At 39.6% G+C, this 18,189-nt stretch overlaps 1 protein-coding gene across 2 annotated transcripts in view; it reads left to right on the top strand.

Moving 5' to 3' along the window:
* Window positions 1-15,507, top strand: part of ME1 (malic enzyme 1) — a 184,473-nt gene extending 168,966 nt beyond the window's left edge. For both annotated transcript variants that reach the window (XM_044246382.1, XM_044246391.1), the window contains exons 12-14: window positions 1,408-1,581; window positions 9,496-9,594; window positions 13,914-15,507. In XM_044246382.1, coding sequence (XP_044102317.1) covers window positions 1,408-1,581; window positions 9,496-9,594; window positions 13,914-14,084 — 444 coding nt within the window. In that variant the 3' untranslated portion in view covers window positions 14,085-15,507. The remainder of the gene's footprint in view (window positions 1-1,407; window positions 1,582-9,495; window positions 9,595-13,913) is intronic.
* Window positions 15,508-18,189: the final 2,682 nt, after the last annotated feature.

An 18,189-nucleotide genomic window follows, 5' to 3' on the forward strand; every position in this document is an offset into this window, starting at 1 on the left:
ATCTAGATGAGAATTTGTTTTCTTTCTTATATGTTTTCATCTTTTTATACCCTAATGAAGATTGAATCATACAACTTTACCTATATACAAAAGGTATATTATGATCTTTGTTAAAAATGAATATTAAGGGGCGCCTGGGTGGCTCAGTGGGTTAAACCACTGCCTTCGGCTCAGGTCATGATCTCAGGGTCCTGGGATCGAGCCCCGCATCGGGCTCTCTGCTCAGCGGGGAGCCTGCCTCTCTGCCTGCTTGTGATCTCCGTCTGTCAAATAAATAAATAAAATCTTTAAAAAAAAAAAAAAAAGAATATTAAGTTAATACTATTAACATTTTAATGGATTTAGACTCTAAATAGGGATGAAAGTTACAGCCCAGTCTGTGATCATTTAGATGATGTCTTGAGGATTTGGTGCTATGGACTTCTCAAATGGATTTCTTAGATTATGATACTTCATTTGTCAAGAGTTTCCTATACCTTCTTTAGAAGCCTGACTGTTCTCAGCTATATTTCTACCCTCATCTTTGCAGATTAGTATCTTCCTTCCTTTTGAGAGAGGGAGAGAGAGAATACATGAGTAGGGGGGAGGGGGAGAGGGACAGAGAGAATCCCAAGCAGACTCCATACCCAGTGCAGGACAATCATGGGGCTCGATCTCGCAACCTTGAGATCATGACCTGAGCTGAAAGCAGGAGCTGGATGTTTAACTGATGGGGCCACCCAGATGGCCCTCTTCCTTTGTGATTAGCAGTATGGAATTGCAGCACCTGGTAGGCCCTAAGTCACTGCCATCTGGAGCGTGCGATACATGAGGTTTCTTCAAAACAGTGTGACAAAATATGCTGATTAGAGAAAATATGACAATTTTTGACAATTATTGATAATCTAACCTTCCTTTTATTTGCTTATTCCATTTGTGCCAATGAATTTGTTTCCTACATGATTTTCTATATAATTCTTTACAACATAGGAAAACATAAAATTTGTCCAAGTGATTATGTTGAAATGTGTAGATCCTTAAACTCTAACCTAAAATGTCATTCTTTCCAATGTTCTAATGTTAACCTATCAATTTTTTTTATCCTCAGAAGTCTGTAATCTGAAGCCCCTATAGAAATGGTTGCTAGGCTTGCAAGTTGGACCCCTGCAGAGAAGAGAGTGGCGATCTCAGAGTATCCTGTGCTTTGCACACTTCTCTGAGGAGAGTGAGACAGAGAACAGAAGTAATCACCCACTCCAGAACTTACTGCAAACATCATAAAAACTTGCCCGGACTTATTAGAGAGTCAATGAAAATTAGTCTTCTTTTAAGCACTCAGTACTTTAACTATGGAGTAGTTCTGTTATGATACATTCGTTTTAAAATATCACACTTCTTTTTAAAGTTAGTCGTGTGTCTGTGTTGTAGGGGCGTGCGATCTTTGCCAGTGGCAGTCCTTTTGATCCAGTCACTCTTCCAAATGGACGGACCCTGTATCCTGGCCAAGGAAACAATTCCTATGTGTTTCCTGGAGTGGCTCTTGGTGTCGTGGCTTGTGGACTGAGACATATCACGGATAAGATTTTTCTCACAACGGCTGAGGTATTGTAAAATACTCTACATTCACCAAGGCTGTATAACACCAGACGAGCTCAGTGTAGGCGGTTTAATGATTTCTTTATATAACATCTCAGCTCACTCCCTATAAGGTGCAAAGTCAAAAGGGGAAGAAAATCTCTCCTAGTGAACAATAAGGGGTGGGTAGCTGGTTCATACTGAGTCACTAAATAGAAGGTAGAAAACTGTTCTGATCTCTTACAAGGAACCTTTTTTTGTCTTCACACTTCCAGTCGAATTCTTTGACAGTAGTGACACAATTAAAAATACCGTTTCCACATCATAATGGAATGATAAGTATTTCTGCGTTTCTCCAAAACTTCCTAAATAACAACATTTTGAAGGTTGAAAATGAAAGTCTTATTTGGCATAGTGAAAAAGTATTTATCACTGAGGTTCAGGGCAGAAAATAGGAACTAATACTTTAAGCAGCAAGAAAATTAAAACAGGGAATTAGTATTTATTAAGTCATAAAAGGACAGATGTGTGTTTGAGTGTGGACCTTCAGGAAAGATTCTCAGAATATCACATAGCAGCCCCAACAGGGAATGTTAAGCTACTCCTAGGAACTGAAGGATCTAAAATTTGCCCTAGCTGCAAGCTAACAAGTTCTCCTGCCACAGTTTCATAGGTGTTGGCACAAAAGCCTTGAGTCAGAGACCAAAGACTTTATTACTTAAGGCACAAGAGGTACAATAGATAACCTTCAGGTTCCCATCACTTCCCTTTACCCCCAAGCTTCAGGGCGATGGTACAATGATGGGGCAAATATTTGTAAAATCATGAGCTTTTGATAATCAAAATGTTCGTCTGGTTGATACCATGTTTGAACAGGATGCAATTCATGAATGAGAAATTTGAATTTTCTCTAAAATTAAACCACTGTACAACATTATACCTAAACTGAATTAAATAAAACTTGGTTAAAATTCAAGTATTTTCATCTTGCAAACATGCTGTTCTTTCTGTTTGAAGGGAAGCTCTAGGAATATAGATGGAGTCTTACGCTATTGATATGACCCAAGGATTATAATCCCAGTGATTAGCAATTGTCCTCATTCTGTGAGAACAGGTGTCTGAAGGCTATAATGTTCTGCTCCTTTCTTTTTCTTCACTGTGCTAAAACCATGACAGCTGATGTCTCAGAGTTTATTTAACTCAAAAAATGTTGTTAAACATAAGTAGATGTCTAATTACTCAGAAAGATTTTGAAAGCTGTTTATACATTAAAGAAAATGTAATCGTTGTTCTATGTAACTGTCACATCAAACGGGGAAAGATCTTTTACTCACTGTAGCCCATGTTTGCTTTCCTAAATAACTCCAGCACCATCTAGTGACAAGGCACATGAAAAAAAAATTCTTTTATTTTCTATCCAGGCAAAGTAATAATCACTACATAAAAACATTGAAGGAAAAAAAAAAAAGTAATGTCTATAGTCTTGTTCTTATCATAGATAGTGATCTCTCTGGCGAAATCATTTTGGCCATTCCCCTGATTTTCTCTCAGGCTTCAACACAACATTCCTGATTTTCTTTTTCTTTTTTTTTTTAAAGATTTTATTTATTTATTTGACAGAGAGAAATCACAAGTAGATGGAGAGGCAGGCAGAGAGAGAGAGAGAGAGAGGGAAGCAGGCTCCCTGCTGAGCAGAGAGCCCGATACGGGACTCGATCCCAGGACCCTGAGATCATGACCTGAGCCGAAGGCAGCGGCTTAACCCACTGAGCCACCCAGGGGCCCCGACAACATTCCTGATTTTCATACCACCTCATTGTTTGTCTTCTTTCCTGTCCCTTTTAACTAAGAGCTTTTCTCTAGCATCCTTTTTTTTTTTTTTATCCTTTTTTCTTTCCTTTTTGTTATGCTTTCGGGGATCCCAACCATTCTTTTGTTTCCATTATCTTAATTCTAAAAGTGGCCAAGTCCGGTGCCTGGGTGGCTCAATGGGTTAAGCCGCTGCCTTCGGCTCAGGTCACGATCTCAGGGTCCTGGGATCGAGTCCCGCATCAGGCTCTCTGCTCAGCAGGGAGCCTGCTTCCCTTCCTCTCTCTCTGCCTGCCTCTCTGCCTGCTTGTTATCTCTCTCTGTCAAGTAAATAAATACAATCTTTAAAAAAATAAAAATTAAAAATAAATAAAAATAAAAGTGGCCAAATCTATGTGTCTCTGGTTTTATCTTTTCCCATGTCTCCAGTTACCTGATGGATATTTTCACAGAAATGACCTGCTCCTTAAACACAAGATGCATAAAACCTTCTCACCCTCTCTCACCCTCAATATTTGCATTGCTATTAGTAGCACCCTTTTCTAAGGAGACACTAAAGCTTAGAAAAGCCTGACATTCTTCCATTCTCACTCATCCCAAAGCTTCAAACACAGCGTGCATACATACACCTGTATAGCTGCTCTATTATCCTGCCTGGAAAACTCTGAGAACTGTTTTTCACCTATCTAAGCCTATCCTTCTCTGCTTAGGTCCCATCTCACACCTGAATCCTTCTGTGACCACTGTGGCTCATCTTGATCTTTTTCCTTAGCCATGGCTGTCTTTATCAAACACTTTGATATTGAGTTTAATTTCTACTTGTATTATGCTCTTGAGAGCTTTATGTCTTAAACAGTTAAGTGTTGCCTTACAATTACATTGTAAATTATCTTCTTTAAAGACAGTCTTTCATATAATTCTTTCAAAACACCATTAGCACCTAGCACAATGCTAAAGCACATACTAGAAACTTAGTAAATACTTACTGAATAGAGATAAATAGAACTAGTTATATATCTTAGCAAGAAGAATAAATGCAACACCCCAGATGCTCACTGCTAGAGGGCCCAAAGAGGGAAGTCCTTGTCTGGATTATATTTTGTAGTTAACAAAGTTTAATGTAGGAGATCTAGGTGAATCTTTTTGTTTGGCAACCCAAAATTTATTAACTTAGGATTTTTGCTGGAATATTAGTTGGGTCTCTTATGGAACTAGAAATTGCATGGATCAGTATCAAACCTGAAGATTTTCTGAGCATTTTTATTACACAAAGAGATTTCTGGCTTTCCTGGTACTCTGGCAGCTTTCTGGACCTCTGATAAGAGCACTTAGTTCTCCCCTGGGTTAGCCCTCCTGGCCCTGCCTTGTCTGTATAGCAGCCTGGGAACAGACTTTGCACCTCCTGTCCACACCTGAGATGCAAGCCTCGGTCACCTACCCTCACACTACTCCTCCTGAGCCATCTGCTCAGCACTTGCCTCATCCCATTCCCTTCCTGGTGTCTGTCCAGAGGACACTAGAGATGACCCCCATAGACAATAGCATCTGGAGGAAATGGATTCATTTCAGTCACTGGATAATTGAAAATCCAACTTCTGTAACATTGCCAAAATGAAACGAAGAGAAATCATTTGAAAGTGCACCCAGTGTAGTTAGAGACACACTAATGGCATATCAAGAGCCCCAAATAATTTTTGAGTGAACGAGGTAATAGGTGAGAGTGACACTAAGACTCTTGTAAACTCTCTCCTTTTCCCCAAGTCAGTCCCTTCCATTTTATTGGTTTGGTTCCTAACAGTAGGCTTCCCATGGTCACCTGTTGCTGCTTGACTCTGTTCCACAGTTTCTTGGCTCCCTCTCTGTGTGACAGGCATCCATGGAAAGCAAAGACTTAGACGGATTCTTCTTGACTCAGCCATCTTCTAACTGTCCTCAATCTCTTAAAAATGATACTGTGTAACCTTCTTGAGAAGAAACAATGATGTTGGATACCAGCATAGGCCAATGGGGAGAGGAGCATTATACATATTGTCTCCTAGAAATAATTTGCAGTTGGTTGGTTATATAACTTGCCTCCAAATCAAAAAGCTAATAAGCTAGCAGTATGTTGTAGAGCTAGATCTGACCCTAAAAGCTATTTTACTTCCATTCTGCCATGCTGGTCGCCATCTGTTTTTTGGTTTTATTTTTTAAGTGAAATAGCTAATTTGATTGAACACTTGCTTTCCCAGACAATGTGGTAAATTCTTTACTGGTGCTGATTTCATTTAACCCCCTGAATTAGGAATTGTTACTAGTCTTATATCACCAAAGAAGAAACTAGGCTTAGAAAGGTTAATTAACTTGCCTGAATTCAATTCAGTTTGCTAGAATTTGAATATGGACCTACTTCCCATCAGAGCCTGAGCTTTCTACCACTGTGCTAATCTATCCTTTCAAGATTGCGCTACTCATTTTTTTTCCCTTGCCAGTTAAATAACAATACTGTATCCCCATGCAAGTTTTTGCTTTAACATCGAAGAAATGCCAACTGATTTAAATCTGCTAAAAATCCTTTATAGAAAAACAAGAAGTAACAAGATTTTGTAAGCAACCTATATTCTATAGGGAATCAACATAAAATGGTTTTATTTTGTCCCACTCATTGTTTGGAATAATTCTTTATCAAGTCTCTCTCTTCTTTCTCTTAATGGCATCTCAGTAACATTCGGTTCTGTTTCGATCCACTCATAATTTTAACGAGTATTAATTAAGTACCACTATGTGCTAGGTGTTATTCTGTGTGCCGGGGATACCTCAGTGAACAAGGAACAATGATTAAACATCTGTCTGGTCAAAATTTGTATCCAGTTCAGATATCGTGTCCTCTCTCTCCAGTACAAGAAGCCTGCAGCAGCATCTGGCAGAGGGCCCCTTTCGCTTTTACTGGCCCCCCACCCCAGCACCTTGAGGGGCTTGGGGGGAAAGAGTGTGGCCAGGCTCTGAAAAACCTTCTCCCCCTTCTCATCAAGGCCTATTCCCTCAAACGTGTTGGAAACAGGAAAGAGGGGTGTGGAAGAGGGTAAACATGTCTTTTATTAACTCTCCATTTTGTTAGGCCATCAGGCCATTTGAGGCAGGGGCCAGCATCTCGCCTTCTTGTAGGGCATGTATACAGGAGTTTAAAGGACACTCTGGGACATGGGACCTGAGAGATTGGGCTCCAGCTCAGCCTCCCTTCCCTCCCTCGGCTTTCCCAGCCTTTTGGGTTGTCCTCTGCAGCGGTCACTCAGCCGTGGAAGCACATGCCTTCCAGGGGTACAAGCTGTTCCCCAGCAAGCCCCCTCCCTGTTCTCTTTGCCTCTACTTATATCCACATGTCTGTAACTGCTCCGGCTGAGTAGGGAACAGAATGCCAGTGCCGCCTCCTTGAAGGCACCTCAAGCCTTCAAGAGGAGGCAGCATGCAGCCAAGAAGGGGGGAAAAGCCGCTGCTTTACCCACGAGGCCAAATCGTGGTTCACGCGACTGTCCCTGATCCTCCCCATGTCAGCGTCTGGGAAGGGCTGGCTGTGTTTGTGGGGGTGGCATGATTCCACCCCCCCTTAGGTTCTGAGGGAGGTGACAGTCCCCACTGATTTGGTGGCTTCATTATAATGTCAAATACTTCATCCTCTTTGCGCTCAATTTGGGGGCCCTGATCACCAAATCTGGGGCAAAGGAAAAGTTCTACTCAACATCCTGTTTCAAAGACAAGAAATAAATGAGTTAAACAGTGTCTTTATTATAAAATTCTTTATGATCAACTTGTATCAATATAATTATACTTTTTAATATTTTGCATAATATGTGATGTTATATTAAACAACAGTTATACTAGTAACTTCATCTCGCTTTCCTTCACCCCACATCCCTGCCTAAATATCCTTGCTCAGAAGTCCTCAGTCACTCATAGGATTTCACCAGAACTCCTTAATTTGGCATTGACTGTGCTCCAATCCTTACTGTCTTTATGGACCCCTCTCTCTCCTGATCCAGACACACTGACTGAGTCCAGCTCATATATCTCTGCCTCCGGTCTGAATCTTCTTTCTGGAGGGCCCACCCCTTCCCTGTTGGTCTAACTTCTAGTTCTCCTTCAGTCCCATACGCAAGCTCCCTCCAGTGTTCCTCTGGATTTCGAAACACTCACATTTCACCTTTAGCCCAGGCTTTCCTCTCTCAACATTTTCTTTCTCCTTCACTAAACTGTAAGTCTCTCAAAGGCAGGAACTGCTTTTTTAACCTCTCTTGGTGTTATGCTCACTCATGTCTTTCATACTTGCTGATGGAATAAACAATTGCAGAAATAATTTCGTGATTAAAATAATCTAAAACATATTAAGAGATACAGAAAAATAAGTGTGTGATTATTCAAAATGTTTCAAATGAGTAAGATTTTCTCCTTCCTCTCTGCATCCTCAGGTCTATTAAATAATAGACCCACTGGTTTAGACTTGCCCACTGAAATACCTAATCAAAGATTTAGAGCTGGAGGGAACTTCAAGGTTGCTGAGTCTACCTCTGTGCCCCAGAAGCTTTAGCAAAGAACTTAACGTATAGAACTTTATTGTTGAACCATTTGAGGGCAACTTACAATATTATGTCCCTTTATCCCTAGATATTTGAGGACATATTTTTTAATGTGATCTCTGCACCATCTTTCAATTTAGGAACTTTAACACTGATGTAACATTATTATCTAATGCACTGTCCAGAATCAAATTTTGCCAATTATCCACAAAAAAAGGCCTTTATAACCTTTAAACTAATCCTTTAATCTGCAAGAATTTTTTAGTCTTTCCTTTACGGTGCTGACATTTTGGAACATACAGGCCAGTTGTTTTTTACAATGTTCCTCATTTTGGGTTTATCTGATTGTTTCCTCATGATTGAATTCAAGGTATGCGGTTTTGTTAGGAGTACTAAATGCCTAATAATGGCATCCTTCTCAGTGCATCACATCAGGAGGCATCTAATGTCAATCCATCTCATTAAAAAATGTATTTTATCGAGGTATAATTGACTTACAAAAAGCAATACATATTTAATTATACAACTTGATAAGTTTGGAGATAAATTATCTATACCTGTGAAATGATCACCAAAATGTATGCCATAAATAATATATCCATCACCACTGAAAGCCCTTCCCTATTCTCTTTATTATTATTTTGTGTGGTGTGTGTGTGTGAGAGAGAGAGAGAGAGCGAGCTTGAGAGAGGGAGATAAGAACACTTACTGCAAGATCTACTCTCTTAGCAAATGCTTTAGTATATGCCATTTGATTTAGAAAAAGGGAAGGGTCTGGGGATACGAAATGCTGAGGCCAGTTAGGTGATTTGAATAATTCAGAATCTGGGTAAATCGAAATCCTCCTTGAGTGTGACTCCAACATGGCTTTCTCAGCCTCCTGCTCTACCTCTTGTGCCAGAGTATAGGAAGAGAGGAAGAAATAGAACAAGACAAAATCAGAGAGCGAGACAAACCATAAGAGACTCTTCATCATAGGCAACAAACTGAGGGCTGCTGGAGGGGAGGGAGGTGGAGGGATGGGGTCACTGGATGATGGACATTAAGGAGGACACGTGATGTAATGAGCACTGGGTATGTTATTTAAGACTGATGAATCACTGAAGTCTACCTCTGAAACCAAGAATACATTATATGTTAATTAATTGAATTTAAAAGTAAATTAATTATCTAGTTAACTTAAAAAAAGGAATATGTAAGCCAGGAGAAGCAGCATGATCAGCCTTGGCCCCCTTACACCTGTACTGTCAGGGTCCTTTTCCCTCCCTTCCGTCATCCTGCTCTGCCTTCCTTGTCCCTCTCCCCCTGTTCCTCTACTATATGAGAAGGAGAAGTTTCCAGCACTTCATGGCACAGCAGAAAAGGAACTGGAGTAAGAGACAATGCAGAGTCCATTCCCGTCTTTACTAATAATGTGATCCCACCAATCCCCAAGTCTCTCTGGAGTCAGCTTTACCCCTGACAAAGGGAGAGATGAAATTAGATGATCACATTAATGTGACCCACATCTGTACATCACCACATGTGACCATTCATTTACTTACACTTAAGTAAAACATGTTTGTCTTTCTTTTTTCGAAAGGTTATAGCCCAGGAAGTATCGGATAAACACTTGGAAGAAGGCCGGCTTTATCCTCCTTTGAACACCATTAGAGATGTTTCTCTGAAAATCGCAGCAAAGGTAAAACCACTTTTGTGCAGGTGTCATTATTTTTCCTTCCTTCTATTGCTAAATATGCATTTTTAGGTACTTTTTTTGTTGGGTCCCCAAATAATGGGACCACGGTCAAAGGAGTGAGACTGATACAAAGCGAAGGTCAAGCAAAGCTTTATTTCGTGGCAAGCATCAAGAATCAAGCCGACCGTCAACCCCTTACAGAGAGGGCGACCCCTCCCTGCCTCACAGACTAACTTTTATAGAGCAGAGGCCATGTGGTTGGGCCTGGCCACGCATAGGTGGCCAATGAAATTGTAACATAAGAGAAAGCTGCACAGTCATACTAGGTCACACATAAGTGACCAGTTGAATTACGGTTTAGCCTAGTAGATATTTGAACTAGCCTATCACCTTGGTCAGAATTGGCGCCCAAAAGGCTCCCAAAGGGTGGGGCCCATACTCCTTATGGAGTAACTAGGGAGACAGTATGCGCCTCCCTACTGATTGGATGTCTCCACCTGGCCCTACTCATCATTGCATGTGGGCTGTTTATCTCCACCTGACCTGACCCGCCCTTGTATTTGGGCTTTATCACTTGGGACTGGTTTCCCAGACTTGCTTTTAAGTTAGTTCCCTGGGTGGGGTGGGGGGGTGGGGGGAGGTGGGGGGTGCATGGTCCATGCAGGGTCCATTTACGTTTTACCGCATAAACAACATAATGGCTGTTCAACTGGGGGTGGGGCCGCTCTGGCTGAATAGGCCCTTACACCTTGAGATTTACATTTGTATCAGCTTATTTTGTCGGAGAAATGAGACACAGTGCTTCAGCAGAGTTTAGTAACTACAATTCATCCCTAGGAATTGACAAATTGGGCTGAATCATTAATTGCCCTATCATTCCTTTTCTCTTCCATAATCTTAATAAGTTAGTAGGGTTTCATTTCAGTTAGGTTTCCCCACTTCATCTTTTTTTTTCTGCTTAGTGTTTTCCCTATTACATTTGCGATAGTGTCCAAAATACTGCAGATGTGGTAGAGTAATATTTAGACCCCGAGTCCCCTGTCTTGTCTATGTAGCCTTGATGTTCGGCATCTTCAAGATCACAACTGATAATACTGGGCAGGGCAGGGTCGGGCAGGGGACGCAGAACAATGAGGGCAAACAAAGCTGTTGGGCTGACAGATGAGCTCTTGGAACAATTAGCCAAGAAGAACCTAAACTCAGAGAAATTTTCTTTGATTGAGATGAGTGAGAAATTGACTTTTTTTTGGCAGCATAAATGTGTTAGCCTACTAGGGTTGCCATAACAAAAGCCATAGACCCGATGGCTCAAACAAGTTTGAAGGCTAGAAATCTAGGATGGGGGATTGGAGGCTGGATTTTCTCAAAGGGCTCTCTCCTTGGCTTGTAGATGACTGCCTTCTCACTGTCCTCATGCAGCCTTTTCTTGGTTATAAACATCCCTGGTTCTCTTGGTACGAGAGACATACCTTTCCTGTAAGATCACTACTCAGTTTGGGTCCGGGCCCACCAACCAGCTTCAGTTTAATTTAATTACCTCTTCAAAGGCCCTGTCTCCAAAAAGAATCACACTCTGGGGTACTGGGGATTAGTACAGATGAATTTTGGGTGGCAGAGGTCAGCCTGTAATGTTTATATTTGTATGTTTTATGATTAAACTAGGGTTTCTCAACCTCAGCACTATGCACATATTGGCTGGATGACTCTGTTGTGGGGGTTTTCCTGGATGTTATGGAATGTTTAGCACATCTGACCTCTACCCACTAGATGCCAGCAGCCTCTGCCCCATTGTGACAACCAAAAATGTCTCCAGACATTGCCAGGTGTCACCTCAGGAGCAAAATTGCTTTTGGTTGAAAATCAAAACCATTAACAAATTTATCAAAGCAATACTATATTTAGGACTCCCATACCATTATTTGTCTCATTGACTGAGGGAGGGAGCATGCTTCAAAAACACATAATGCTTCCAAAAACTATAGATGATCTGCTTGATTATGATTCTACAAAAGAGTATCCTATTTTCTACTATTTATATCTCCTAGTTTTTAAGGAGTTTGGATTGTTAATGTTCTGGACAACACATTATCATGTTAAGTTCAATTTGAAGATTTAAATGAGAAGGTGTTAGCTTTTGATTGGAGGAGAAAGTACAAAAGCACCCTTTTCTGAGCCTCAGGGGGAGTTCAGAAAGACTCAGATATTAAACCTAGAATAATGGGAAAATAATGTCTCTGCAGAGTGCAGAGACAGAAACTGGGAAGTCAGGACAAAGAATCAAGTCGAAGGAGGAAGATGGGCTAAGGGGACCACAGGCATGAGGTTTCAGAGCACATTCGTATACAATCCCTACAGTTTCAGCAAGTTGATGGAAATGACTGAAGCTTAAAGAGACACTAGATAATAAAGGTGTGGGCAGTATTTCTGTATGGTTATGGGGAAGGTCCAGGAGTGGTTGGGTCGACCAAGACAGCAAGTACAGACAGGCAAGAATCGAGAATAGAATGTGGTTTGTCACTCTGTCCAGAAGACAGAGGCAAGAAGTCAGTGATGAGAAGTCAGGATTTTAACAGACTCAGAACGAAGCAGTGTGTCAGAAATTAGATAAGACACAGTGTCATGATGGTAGTGGAAATTACGATAGACACAGCTGTGGTAGTGAGAAACCCGGGTGAACTTTTAGTGCGTACGAAGTTACCAGAACCTTTTACAAAAGTGATTTCAGTAGCTCAGAAGTTAAGTCTGGGGAGAATGAGGAAAATAGGAGAATCCAAGCTGCTCTTGCAGAGTCTGGCATTGACAAGAGAGAGTGAAGACCTCACTGAGAGAGGAGATCATTGATACAGTATGTCCTGGGAGCATAAAGAGGAGGGAACACAGTCTGTGTCAGGAATGCAACAATGGGTTTCATCATAAACTCAATGCAGCCATTGCAAAAAGCACCAGAGGCCCCCGGGGTAATGGAGATGTTCGGAAGCTGGGTGTGGTAACAGTTACACAACTCTGCCCATTTAAAAATAATTTAATTGTGCACTTAAAATGTTTGGATTTTGTAGTCAGTGAATTATATCTTAAAAAGGCTGTTAAAAAGTAATAACAACACACTATAGATACTTTGGGAAAAAGAGAAGAAACTACCCAATACTCTATTTTTCTAATGTAAGCTGTTTTATTGTTTGTATTCACCTCTTTTTTTTCTTTTGCGTGACTTTTTTTGCTAATGTCATCTTAATCATGGTGTATACATCTATTTCATGTTTTTCACAAACATTTCTCCATAATATGGCACAGTCTTTGTAACCATAATTTTTCACAAATGCATAATTTTGCATTGAGAAGAGATACTTAATCATTCCAATAATCTTCAAAATCAGACTTATCCAAATAACTCTATTATACAAATAGCTCCCAGGGATTGCTTTTTTTTTTTTTTCCCTTTTTTTAACAACTGGGGTGAATTAAAGACACGTATAGAGTGATTCATTTTGACAACAAGGAGAATCCATTCTTTTCAAAGAAAGGAATAGCGAAGGTTCAAAGATACAGAGGACATAGTTTGAGTTGTTCCAAGGGGAAATAGAGATTGTTTTCTCTGATTAGCTGGAATGTTCTCATTCCAGTGGTAACAGTCAAATGTAGATTTGACAGAGGAAGGTTTGAAATTGCCTTGTGGGAACTAGGAGAGAAAGGGTTTTTGTTTGTTAAAGAAAGGAATAAAGGCATAATGTGTGACCCCGTGGACCCAGGTAGGGTTAGGAAAAGTATGGCATTGTATGGTGCAGCCATGAAGGAAGAAAGCCAGCACTAAGGGTTCTCCAGACCCGGGACTAGAATAGCGAGTGTGACAGCAGGACAGGGAAAGATTCTGTGATCCTGGCGAGGAGCATTGAAACTGACCGCAGAGTCCAGCTGCTTAGGTGAGCAGGGATGAATAAGGACATTTTGTAGGCGGCTGTGTTCAGCATAGGGATTGTTGAAACTGCACGTTGAGTTCAAACTAAGCAGGAATAAATACCTTTAGTTCAAGTTAATTATCATTCAGGTCTTGTCGAGTCTTTCACCATTGGGTTATCTGTTATGATCACAGTTGATACATCTCTTCTATGCTTACTTTCCATTGTTTATATCATATTTTCCTCCTGCTGTATGATTAAAATTGCATTTTCATTTTAGACCTTCTTTGTGTATGTGTGCTTTTATTATAATCTAACTTAATTTTTTTAAACAGACATGAATTAATTTTTTGAAACAGATAAAAACTGACATGTGCTCACAATCAACTCTGTTCATTAAAGTAATTAATACTCTTTTTTTATTCCTAGATTGTGAAAGATGCTTACCAAGAAAAGACAGCCACAGTTTATCCTGAACCCCCAAACAAGGAAGACTTTGTCCGCTCTCAGATGTATAATACTGATTATGACCAGATTCTACCTGATTGTTATTCTTGGCCTAAAGAGGCCCAGAAAATACAGACCAAAGTAGACCAGTAGCATAATAACTGACATTTCTAATTCTGTTAATGAGATCTTAAAGTCTTTCATAATTTTTAAAGATTGGGATCTTTTGTAATAACTCATTAGACTAAGAATTTTACTTTAACAATAAAAGTTCATGGAAGGATATTAATATACTTTAGGGTAAATATCACACTAGATAATCTTGCTTCATTTACTTTCTTGTATTTATGTTTTCTCTCTTAATTATTTTGCCCAAGTTCTCTTTAAAAGCTATTGTACCTACTACTGAGAAACACACCATTTTTATATTGGGAACTAATGGAAAGACCAAAATAGTAATAAATTGATATACTCAACATTAAAATCCATAGTTCTTTTGTTGACTGTTTCATTAAAAATCTACCTTTTTTTTTAAATATATAAAGACAAATGAATTTAGGCATAGGTGAACTTTTGCTAAAAACAAACAGCACTTACTTTGTTGCCTAGAGAAAAATAACTTCTCAGGTATTTTTATTCCAATCCTAGATTATAGTAGTTCTTTTAGCTCAACTGAACTCCAACATTTCTAAGAAAGATCACTGTTGTTTACAATGCCTTGTGCAGCCTTAGATTTTAATATTCTTGCTCCATTGTTACATATTCTTATCACCTCGGTCCTCAGTCAGATATCCCTTCTGAAAGCACCTTTCTTCTTCCGCTGACTGAATCCTGTCCCCTGCGCTATTGCTGCCAGGCACTTGCAGATAGTGGTCCCCGTCCTGAGGTTGGTGTTCTCAGTTCAGCATAGCTGTGGAAAGAGCTGAGTTGAGGGAGCAGATCATCTCCTTGAGAAAGGGCTGCCTGTGGAGCCGACCTCTTAGGGCAGAGAATTCCAGAGTCAGGAGTGAGAGCATGGTTCCTAGACAAGCTGGGTTCCCACATGAGTGACCTGCCCTCGTGTTTCCTTGATTAGCTCAGATAATGAGGAACTCACTCTGAGTTTGGAGGAAATTTTGTAACCAGTTCCCCAACACCAGAAATTATCTTGGCATCAGGTATTGAGATATTCTAATTACAATCAGTAGTTATAGCCCAGAAATTAATATTAAACAAATGGAAACAATTTTAAATCCTTAAGCTCAGGTGCAATAACATTTGCTATTTATTTGTAGAACTATTTGAAGGATTTTGTGTTTGAAGTAAAGCTTTTAAAAAGTGTAAGATGATATTCAAGGAAAAACTATAGTATAAAATGATTTTTTGAAGGTTGACGGTTACACAGATTGTTTTAGATGTGAATAGAAGGGGTGGGAGTATTTCTGAAAGTAACATTTAGTGAAGAGTTTCCTCAATATAGTTACTTTGAAAAGATCCAGAATGCTGATTTCTTGTCTGTTTCATGTTGTCTTGTAGCTCTAACTTAAATGTATTACCTATGCAAAAGATTGATTAAAGCATAGAAAAAGTGAATGAATAAAATTATGATTGTCTTTTTCCCTTAAAATCTTATTATATTTTAAAATGATAATGCTGTGGGCACCTGGGTGGCTCAGTGGGTTAAAGTCTCTGCCTTTGGTTCAGGTCATGATCTCAGAGTCCTGGGATCGAGCCCCACATTGGGCTCTCTGCTCAGCGGGGAGCCTGCTTCCTCCTTTCTCTCTGCCTGCCTCTCTGCCTACTTGTAATCTCTGTCTGTCAAATAAATAAATAAAATCTTTAAAAAAAATTTTTTTTAAATGATAATGCTGAATCTCTGCAGTCATGTGACAGGACATACGTTTTAAAACTATTCAAAAATTTCAGCATGACCTTCATTTAATGCATGTGTTGTCATACTTGCTGTATACTGTGATAAATGAACTACTTTCTTATCCTCAGAGAAAGGTAATGAAATAAGCATTGGATGATTACTTACCAGGTTTCAAGTCTTCTGTATTTGCTGTATTTACTGTATTCTGTTTCCTGTAGTCCCTACAAGTTCATACAAAGCAGATTTTTGAAGGAACCTACCAAGTCCACAGAGCTGATAAGTGAAGGAGGTGGGCTCTAAATCCATGTTTAATCCTGCTTCATAGTCTACTCTGTCTTCACTAGAGTGCAGTGTAGAATAGCCTTGCCCAACAGAAAAAGGAAGTGAGCTACTTGTGTAATTTCTAGTGGCCTCATAAAAAGAAGCAGCAGGTGGAATCCATGTTTATCATTTTATGTACACGGACATCTCCAGGATATCATTTCAATACATAATTGATATTAAAATATTAATGAAATATTTTACATTACCTTATACTAACCTCCAAAATCCAGATATTTTCGTATACATCAAAGTCATGGAAGCTCACAGACCCCTTGATTATGTGAATTACAAAGGTAGCACAAAAATCAACAGATAAAAGGAATATAGGTTGTTTCGTAAAAGAATTGGGAAGACTGGCCTCCCACATGGAGAAAATTAAAACTAGAACCCTACCTTACATCATATAAAAAGGGACACCTCAGATAGGTTAAAGAGCTAAATATAAATAGTAAAAATATAAAGTTAATAAAAAGTAATGTAGCAAAATATCTTTGGGGCCTCAAAAACACAAACATGAAGCAAAAAATGGATGGAATGCATTATCCGAGGATGGGAAGGTTTGGGCTGGCAAATGGCTGGTGCCATCAAACAGTGTAAAGGGGGAAGAAATCCAGGACTGTGGGAAGGGGTGGTTGCTTCTACAGAGACGGGTTCATTTAGAAAGAGATAATATAGACTCAAAGGCTTACAGCCTCAGTTCAAGGCATAGCATAAAAACTAGAAATTGCCTATGTTTTTACCAAAAGAATATTTTCTATCTTGCTAGCTGTAAGGCTGAAATAACTGATAACAAGATAATTCTTGATCCTCCTGGTTGCCTCCTGGTTGCCAGATTCCACCAGGAATTGCATTCACAGCTTTCACCAGATCTTGTATTTAAGAATATTGATCAGAAACAGTAGGACCTTGGTTTGGAATGGGGATTTATGGGTAGGGGGATTTGGAAGACATGTGATACCCTAAGCTAGTGTAAACAATAACCCAGGTTTGAATACTGAAAGTCCTGTATCCCAGGAAACCCCTTACCCCCTAAGCAAACTGGAAGAATGGACCTGTCCTCCATTGCTAATCAAAGTGGGTGCTCTTCCTGTCTAAGGAGGTTGTTAACTGCCTTGCTCGGAAATCCTGTATTCAGCTCCCTCAGTTTACCTCCCACTCTTCCCACATTATTCTTCATTACCTCCACACACTAAATATCACATTCCATAGTGGACCTGTGGTGGATATAGTTAGAAAGGGAATCCCACCAAAAGAATTCTTGACTTTTTAAATTTATATTGGCAAAACCTGAGGGAAAATGTATGGGCTACTGAAAATGTACTGAGAAAGGAGAAGTGCAATTTTGGATTGGGTAGAATGGATAGGGGTGCACTTGCCACGGATTCTGGATCCCGTGTGTTGCCTTGAGCAACTAAAAGTCATTCTACTTGTTGGTTCAATTAGTTGACTGAAATGTAGACTTACTAGTGGCCCACATTAAATGAAATTGAGAATGCAAGCGTTCCTTGAAATACTGTAAAAGAATTCAAAGACTACAGTGATAGGAATGTTGGACCACTCCAACATTTGTCACACTCCACATTTGTCATGTGTGATCAAACCATTTTAATCCTGGTGATCTAAAGTCTCCCAAGAAGACCTGTCACTGACCCTCCTTTCACTAAAGACTTGAGAAATACAACAGTAATGGGAGTAGCAGCACCTATGAAAAGCATTTTCTTTAAAAATTGGGGTGTCATTATGTTAGTTTCACATATACAACATGATTAGATATTTGTGTATATAAATGCAAAATGATCACCACAATAAGTCCAGTTAACATCCATCACCAAAATTTTTTTCTTGTGATGAGAACTGTTAAGATTTACTCTCAGCAACTTTTATGCAATACAGCATTAACTATAGTCACCATGCTGTTCATAACATCCCCATTTATTTATTGAGATTCTACATCTAAAAGTGATCATGCAGTGTCTTTCTCTGACTTATTTCACTGAGCATAATGCCTATAAGGTCCACCCATGTTGTCACAAATGGCAAGATTTTACGTTTGTATGACTGAAATATTTATATATACACAAA

Source organism: Neovison vison, chromosome 1 (genome assembly GCF_020171115.1).
Source record: "Neovison vison isolate M4711 chromosome 1, ASM_NN_V1, whole genome shotgun sequence".
NCBI lineage: Eukaryota > Metazoa > Chordata > Mammalia > Carnivora > Mustelidae > Neogale > Neogale vison.